The sequence below is a fragment of the Cryptotermes secundus genome, unplaced genomic scaffold (genome assembly GCF_002891405.2).
Source record: "Cryptotermes secundus unplaced genomic scaffold, Csec_1.0 scaffold673, whole genome shotgun sequence".
In the NCBI taxonomy this organism is placed as follows: Eukaryota; Metazoa; Arthropoda; class Insecta; order Blattodea; family Kalotermitidae; genus Cryptotermes; species Cryptotermes secundus.
The window spans coordinates 1190565-1199774 of record NW_019731277.1 but is presented as its reverse complement, the minus strand read 5'-3'; the positions used below and the strand labels follow the sequence as shown (position 1 = coordinate 1199774).

General features: G+C 35.4%; 1 protein-coding gene across 1 annotated transcript in view; it reads left to right on the top strand.

Annotated features, from left to right (window-relative positions):
• The window catches only part of LOC111866872, a 25618-nt gene extending 16482 nt beyond the window's left edge, over positions 1-9136 (top strand). Inside the window, exons 2-4 of the mRNA XM_023856208.2 lie at positions 5753-5892; positions 7560-7824; positions 8510-9136. Coding sequence (XP_023711976.1) covers positions 5753-5892; positions 7560-7824; positions 8510-8597 — 493 coding nt within the window. The 3' untranslated portion in view covers positions 8598-9136. The remainder of the gene's footprint in view (positions 1-5752; positions 5893-7559; positions 7825-8509) is intronic.
• The last annotated feature ends 74 nt before the right edge of the window (positions 9137-9210 follow it).

Sequence of the window (9210 nt, the reverse complement as noted above, 5' to 3'; positions counted from 1 at the left end):
AGAGAGGGTAGGATAGTACAAAGAAAGAGAGCTGCCGCAAAAAATGTTAGCTGTCAGATACACAAAATATACCCTAGGAAACCCACACCACCTCTGTTTACCTGGGACTAACTTCCGCATTCTTTTGTTGTCACAGACAGACCACGTCCTACTCTCTATCTAGTGGGGGGGGGGCACGCGGTAGCACTACGCTACAAGTCAGAAGGTCGCGGATTCGAGTCCGGAAAAGGTGGATTTTTTTTTTCAATTGACCTAATCCATCCAGCCGCACTATGGCCCTAGGATCAACTCAGCCTCTAACAGAAATGAGTACCAGGAATCTTCCTGGGGTAAAGGACGGCTGGAGCGTAAGGCTGCTGACAACTTTACCATCATCTGTGAGCTGACTGTCTAGAAAATGTGGAAGCCTCGACGTCTCACAACCCTATAGGCCTCCAAGGCCCGTTACTTTTCATCTAGTAGTGTCCTCTGTTAGCAGTGTACTACAAGTACATTTACGACGCTGTCTGTAACCATACTAAAAAGCGTGGAGTGACAGGATTATAAATGACCGACGAATTTCCGCTTAGATACATTTTGATAAACACCTTCATAAAGTACCAGGATACTTTTCTGTCTATCATTCTACAACCAACGCTGTATAATTACTGCAGTGAACCCTCGCTAATATGTATTAATTTGGGGGGAAGAGAGGTCATCCGAATTAGTGAAGTAAAATATAGCCCTAAAAGACAAAAAAAAAAAGAGAGAGAAAACTTAGAACGCAAATAAATGTAAAAATTAATTATATAAATAGTGTTGATGAATGTAAATAACAAAATATCACTGCAGAACCTTTTTTTAAAACCCATAAAAAGACATTACATTTATTCAACGATAAAATATTCAGAATTTGTACTTGTTTTTGGACTTAATAATATAGGCTTGAAGAAACTGACAATTTTATTTTTTTCAGAACAGACAAGCAACTCATTCGCCACTTCAAATGCCCCGTGTCTTTTAAGGTGTGCATTCAACTGTGCACAGCATTTTTTTTTTATGTTTCAATCCGGATTATTCGACATCCCTATTAACTGTAACCGGATTATTGAGGATTTACATTATTTTTCTGTTTTTGATTAATTAAATACACAGTTTATTGACACCTATACGTTTACGATCTTCAGTACCTAAATCAATATATAATTTTTCATATATTGACATGCGAACATGATAATTGAAATAAGTTTAACTAAAGCATGCATAGTAATATGACCCGGTATAGCGACTGGCTAAGGGCTGGACGACTGAGGGGTCGCAGTTCGAGTCCCGGTCGGGTCAAGAACTTTCTTTTCTCCATGTCCTGCATACCAGCTCTGGAATCTACCTAACCTCCAATCTAATGGGTACCAGAGGTTCTTTCCCCGGAAGTAAAGCGGCCGGGGAGTGAGGCTGACCACTTACCTCCAATTAGTGCCGAGATCAAGGAAATATGGATCTGTACATCCACTCCCCCATACGCCCTCATGGCATAGTGCTTAGTTAGTTAAGCACAGGGACAGCTTTACCTTTTTATGTGTAGTAATAATAACAGAAAAGTAGAAAGTTGCACAAAGTCGTGGAAATGCTGGATTATATCTTCAAATACAACACAACCACTTCTTCTCATGTACAGTACTTCCCAATCAGTCCGTCATATCCGCACCGCAATGCCAAATAGCCTGTATAGTTGAGAAGTGTTGCCCAAAAGTCAGTTACCTCAAACTTTCTCTCGTATTAAGAGGAATANAAACTTTCTCTCGTGTTAAGAGGAATATTCAGTTTTAAACCTGCCAGTCAATTTGTAGAATGGTATCACAGCGTTATAAGTACATGGAGGGTCTCATTTTGAACAATATTTATAAATTCAGAAAGTTATAAAGGAATATATAAACATATTTTAGTGTAAAATTTTACTAATCAGTTAACTGACAGGAATGAAGAGAGAAGGGATATTTATAATGTGGCACAGATGAATTTGTTTAATCTGCTGGGATTTCCCCCACTTGGAAATGTACAACATGTTCCAGTGTTTTACTTTACAAAGCTCCGTGGCCTTTCAAACGAAAGTAAGCTATCAAGAAGAGTGTAGTTGACCCCCAAAATGTCACTTAGGTGGAAAATTATGAATAATTTTCCTTTCCAGTGAACAACTTGATGACAAAATTGGAACAAGACTACTTCTAGCAGCCCAGGTTTGCGATTATATGAAAGGGACTATGGAGCAGTTTCTCGAAATAATCTCCTGTCTTATGTTATTAACATTAATAAATAACAGATGAAAATATCTTAAAGTAGTTTTTTCAGTCCACTGTCCATGATGACACAAAATTGAGTATTGGAAATACTTATTATTGATCAAGATTGAAGAAATGCATGATGAATATGTGCTTCTTAAAACTTTAGCTTCAAAGCCCTGCCATAGAACTACCTACCAGAAATTCCAAAGTCGNAAGTCCACTGTCCATGATGACACAAAATCGAGTATTGGAAATACTTATTATTGATCAAGATTGAAGAAATGCATAATGAATATGTGCTTCTTAAAACTTGAGATTCAACGTCACATGGTGATAAATTCGGTTGCACTGTGAACATCATAGTACCTACTTCAGGTGACCTTTAATTAACAACAGAGATACTTCAACANGTCGGATGTAACAAATTTAATGCAAACAGCCGGAGCGGGTCTAGTCAACACTTGGCTTGCAAACGGATTAATAGGAAGTCTGAGGTGTACTTATGACTGCGGGATTACTCTAGGTCAGCAGAAGGTGCTCAGGAAAGAAAAACACACATTGTAAAGGAAATTGTCAAAATGTAGGTTCATGAATTCCTTCCTACATATGTCTTTGGTGGAAAGGATAGTTATGGCATGATATTTTTTATAATAACTAAAAATATAAAGTAACTTTTTGCGATTTTAGAGAAGTGAATGTCCCAGTAAAATCTGTGAATTCAGTTTCTGTTTTGTAGAGCCCTTGGGGCGATCACCTCTGTCGCTGTCCCTTAAATCCACCCCCCTGAAAAAGAGACATACGTATATTTCTTTTTGCCTGTATTTCGTAAAATGTACATATTATTCAAGTGCTCTTATTAGTATTACAAATTAGCTATAAATTCAGTAAGCTTCAGTACCAGTCTCGTGTAATATAATCCATATTTAACTCAGCTTATTTGCATAGTTGTAGCAATTGAGACTCATACTTGGGAGGTTCTCGGTTCCAGTCTCAACTGGGACACCATCTATCCTGACTTAGGTTTGTATTGGTTTTCCACATTCCCTCCAAGCAGATGCCAGGATTGTTCCATGGTTAGATAATGATTGCTTTCTTCCCAATCCTTTTCAGTTCAACGTTCATCTATCATCCCACCATTGATGCTATATAGTCTAGCTACTGACAGAGTCATTAAAATAACCATAAAAAAATTAACTGTTCTTCAAATCTGATAAAATTCGATTTAAGTTACATGTAGTTAGGTTATATAGGACTGAATATGAAAACCCAGATGGACGTTCTTTTCATGTATTTTGTCTATAAAAACAAGAAAAGGGGAGTGTATATATTTATATAACCAACCTTCACCACAACACATAGTATCTTATATAAAACAAAGGGTATTATTAATATGGAACTTAAGGAAATGCACTGAGAGGATATGGATTGGTTTCGTCTGGCTCAGGATAAGAATTGGTGACTGCATGCTGTGAACATGGTAATAAAATTTCAGTATCCATAAAAGATAGAAACTTTTTGTCTAACTGAGAAGTGCAGGTTCTGAAGAAGGGTTCTCTTCCATGTTCTTAGTAATATTAACCCTGTCAATAATAGATCTATATGTATGAATGTCAAGAAATTTTAGGTTGCAAGCATATTAACTGAATTTAATCAAGTTGAGTCAAGACTAACTCACTATAATGCTGCAAAAGTAAACCTCAGTTCCATTCGACTCAATTCATGCAATGTTACAGAGGCATACAGGAATTCCATGCAAAACAAATTGGTCTGCCTTGACAGCATCTTAGTAAGTCAGACATGGTATGGATTGACTAGACTCCATTTGCAGTAGTGTAAGATATTGGAAAGGCAGTCCCTTTGTTTCATTCAGCAAAATTTAGAATCAATTTGGTTAGCGTGCTTGCAGTCTTCAGGATGAAAATTGGTTAAGAACATGTTTAGAATATCATATGCACTCCAAACAGGAGCAAAATTTTCATCTCTCTTACATGTAACTAAGCAAATGTTGCCATGCACAACCCACTGACATAACTATCGATTATTTAGATCTTCCATTGTCTACAATACAAATTTATGCTTAACTACATTCTTGACAAACATCTCTAAATTTCTGGCCCACTTTATTTTTTGTTCAAGAACATTTCTAATTCTATACTATAACAAAAATTCCAGGTAAGTTGCTTTATCTTAAGGGTTGTTCAACCCCTACTTCTCTCCTCTCACCTGCCCCCTACAAATCTTTTGAAGGGCAAGGAGAAATTAATAATTCAAGGTTACTGAGTTTTTCAACCCCTACAAGCTCTTTCCTTCTTAAAAAAATTCCACTTTTCTCTGTGGTTCTCCTGATTGGCTGAAGCATTCAGACCTGTAAAGAATGTTACTATAAAGGGTAGAACCCTTCATTTATTTCTCCAGAAGTGACTGTGGAGTGTGGCAGAAATATAAAACTGAAATAAGCAGGTATGTTGCATTTACCACAACCTGGGGGAATTAGGTATAGATGAGGAGGATAATATTAAAATGAATATTAAAAGTATAGGGTTTCAGGTTGTGGGCAGGATTCATCTGATTTAAAGTAAGTTCCAGTGGTGGATTCTATTGAACATGATAATGAATCTTAAGGCCCTATAACAGCTGAGGAATTTTGTTTAGCTGATTAACTATTAACCTTTCACTCGCAGCTAAGAAGGGAACGCACATCACAAGACACAGTTTACACAGAAAATAAGAAAAACGACCCCATAGTGAATGAACCACACGCAAGTTTTAATTAAGACACATAAGATAAATAATCTTAACAAGTTTTAGTGAGTGTAAATTTATTATAGTTGACAAATACGCACTTTTTAAATACTTTTTAAATGGTGTTGTGAAGACATATGAGGGCAAGCAATGCAATAGATTAACGTAATTAGGGCACCTAATGATGGCACTATGTTGCCGAAACATGTCGTGAAGTAACAGGTGAAATTGAGTGCACTACAAGATGGCCACTGTATACATATCATAGCTTTCAAAAAGGATTCTTATAATTTTTAAAGAACAAGAAAACAATCAAGTGTAACAAACTTTTACTTACTGATCAGAGAACAACTACAAAAGATAACATAGATTCTTCTTGTGCTCAGAAGAAATGCATGGAGTATAAATTTAAGATTTTTAGATTTAATTTTAAATGTGCATATAAACAATCCCTTCTGAAGATGGTCCTGTAGGACTGGAACAAATAATGTGATATTATTGACTCAACATTTAATTAGAAGTTTGTTGCATTTGATTGTTGTGTTGTTTATTAACAATTAATATAAAATGTAACAGTAGAGCTATCTCATTATAAGGATTGTTCTGCATAGAGATGGTAGAACTTTTCAATTTTTAATAATTCTTCAGAAATGAACAATATGGACAGAAGACTAATGTAGATAAGTCATGATATATGGAAGTCTCAGTGTTGGTGTTTGTTGGTCTGTCATATGTAATATACTCTTTTCCAGAATGGCGTGCAAGATCCATGACTTCTATCTCATGCTCTTCTTGATGGCTGTGCTGTACACTAGCGCCTGTGCTGAGGAAGGAACAGAGGATGAAACCGTTTCTGTTGACAGGAATTCACTCTCATCAATCAGGTTGCCAAGTAAGTACATTGTTGGAAACAAGTTTGGAATGGTAAATTTCAATAAGTAACACTTATATACCAGTTTATTTTCTTGCAATTCTGCACAACTCACTGACCTTGTTATTTGGATTACTAAACTATTGCTGCATAGCTAATAACAAGCACAAATAGTGATGGTATATTGATAAAAATGTATTTATCTTTGTATTTTATTACAAAAATAAAGTTAAAAAAGTTATGGGTATTAATTCCTTGAAGCCTGAAAAGAGAAAATGAGAAATTGGTGGGACATATGAAGCCAATTGCTTCATGGGACCTGAGCAAAGCTAACTAACCTGGGTGTTCATGAATTAATTTGTCAATTTACACTAAAAGCTTTGTTAGCCACTGAAGACAAGGGGAACAGAATTTTGATTTTCTGGTTAAGTGAAATTTGAATAATTGGAAAGTTGATTTGGGAGACTCAAGAGTGAGGGGTTTAACTTAGATTAATTTAAATAAGAAGGGCTGCATTACAAGATCACAGTAGTAACTTAGAATTTGGGGATGATCTCAGCATTAATTTGAAGACAGAAGCAAACCAAGAAAACCTGTATTAAGATGGTAGAGTCTGAAGTTCAGCACATACCTCACAGAGAATACAGTGCATCTCCATTATAATGATCAACTGGTAAATTTTATTTAGAGAAACGACTGCTGCTTATTCTGAGAATCATGCAAAACCCATAATCACACCCTGTGGACAGAATGCAGAGTTATTGTTAAAGCAGAGGTATATAAAATAATCTCAATACTCTAAAGCAGTGACTCTCTATATTTTGCCATTATGCAAACTGTGTAAATTACTAAGTTTATGTTATGTAATATCCTAAATTGCACCCTCTCCCCGTATCCTTTCTAGATCCAAATATTTTAAAGAACATTTTGTTTTGAAATATTTTTAAACCATGTCTTCCTTTCAAAATAATTGACCATGTTTCACACTGATGTGAACTGGAAACTCAGAATTTTGAGAACCTTCCAGATAACGATTTTGAATTCCATAATATATTTTACAGAATATATGAGACAAACTCCGTCTTTAGTGCAACAATTTAATTGTAGTTCTTTCTTCTTCTCTTCCTCCACACTACATGTTTCGGCCCTAAATGGCCATCATCAGGTGTATATTCTCAAGTAGCTGTTACACTGCCCGTAGTTTAAAATTTAAAAACACCAGTCTTTCCAATTGTAAGAAGTTTTAAAAAAGTGCCAATTTTAGAAATCAAATTGACATGTGTAGATTAACAAAGATTTTATACATACATACAATTGGAAAGACTGGTGTTTTTAAATTTTAAACTACGGGCAGTGTAGCAGCTACATGAGACTATACACCTGGTGATGGCCATTTAAGGCTGAAAAATGTAGTGTAGAGGAAGAGAAGAAGAAAGAACTACAATTAAATTGTTGCACTAAAGACAGAGTTTGTCTCATATATTGTGTGAGTGTAACAGGATGCTTAAATATAATATTATATTTTACAGAATTGATTATTTTTATAATTCAGCATGAACCTCATTTTAATTTTTGAGTAATATTCTCAGTAACAGAATATTGAAATATCGTAGTGATGCCAACTATGACATTACATAAACTTTGTTTCTTGTGATGCTATTTATGCCTGAATTGCCTTTATGTTTTAGATGACATGTCCCTGCCTGCAAACATGCTCCAGCTTGTGACAGCAGCTGGGGCTTTAGTACTCGGATTTATCGGCGTTGCTGTAGTTCTCTCCTTAATTCTGCCATTGTTTGGAGTCCGGTTTTGTAACCTCGTGGGCACCTGCGAGCATTTCACTACAACAGCTTACTCAGGCACTGGAATGGGCCATAACTATGATGCATACAGCACAGCAGGAACGTACAACCAGCCTTCTCTTTCCTATGCTACCAACAACTTTCAGAAGCGGTAAGCATGCAGGACATAACCTAATGTAGAGTACATAAGTACATCAGTTTACTCCCAGTTTCCTCTTTCCTGCTGTGCGCCTAATGGAAAACACCTACAAATATTATTGCACATAGAACAGCCCATTCATTGTAGCAAGTAGTTTATGGGGTGAACTACCAATGAATCTGGATTTGATACCTCACAAGGGTAAGACATTTTTTTCGTATGAGAATATAACTTGTAATGATTTCAGAAGTGTTATTAATTGTAATTGGGTCAAATAATATGATCTTTTCCTTTAAGGTATTCCAATCAAAATTCTGTGTAATCATATATATATATATTTAAGGCACAAAAATTAATTATTTCTCATACTATGAAGTATGAAGATTTTACAAATGTCAACTGTAACAGGCATTGGTTATGTTGTATGTAGCTATATCAGTCATAATCACGGTGGTTCATACTTCAATTTGAAATTGGTGATAAAGATACAAATTTATCTTCTTTATTACTGCAACGTGATAATTTAGTACAATAAAATTTAGTATAATTTCTCATTTTCTAAATGCATGATGCATGTCCCAACTGTTTCATTCCCCTTGATTTTATCACTGAAAATGCAAAGTTATTATTCATTTTCAAATACAAATATTTAATTCATTCACTTTGTTGATGCTGTGAGCCATTCTTTCTATTTCAGGTCCTTGGAATATGTGGGCCCAATATTGAAGGCACTGAGCGCAGCTTATGACAAATATGCTGTGCCCCTTATCAAGAAAAAGGAATAAACACGAAAATAATATACACTGCAAATAATAACAACAAAATTTTGTGTAGCGTTTAAGTGTTACAATGAAGCTCTCTTGTGGTGTATAATATGGTATTACTATCTGGCTTGAATGTTTCATATAAATACACTAATGGGTATCATTAATCACCTTCATTTTAATATTGCATATCGTCTGTCCAGCATTAAAGAAAGATTATTTGTCTTATGGTCTGTCACAGGAGGTACCCACGTTTAGCTATATTTTCCATTTATGTTTTTGCGTCATGATTATGGTTGTCTGGGATGTAGTGCCATGTAGTTCAGTAGATGAGTACCAACATTTTGAAAGAACCTCCAATCTCTCTATCTTCAGAGTACCCAATTGACCATGATCGTGGCATTTACCATTGTGAGAAGCTAAAATTTCACATATTTTCTGCCACATTGTAGAGTATTGTGCATCTCGTATGAAAAAGTAATCACCATTGTTAATAGTATAAAAGATTATTAACGCTGTCCAGTGTGATTGATAAATTTTATGCTTCTTTTTTAATATTTCATCCTTTACATGTTTCGGTCGGAGCGACCATCTTCAGAAGGACATTATCAGTACATACGGGAACTACTATTAC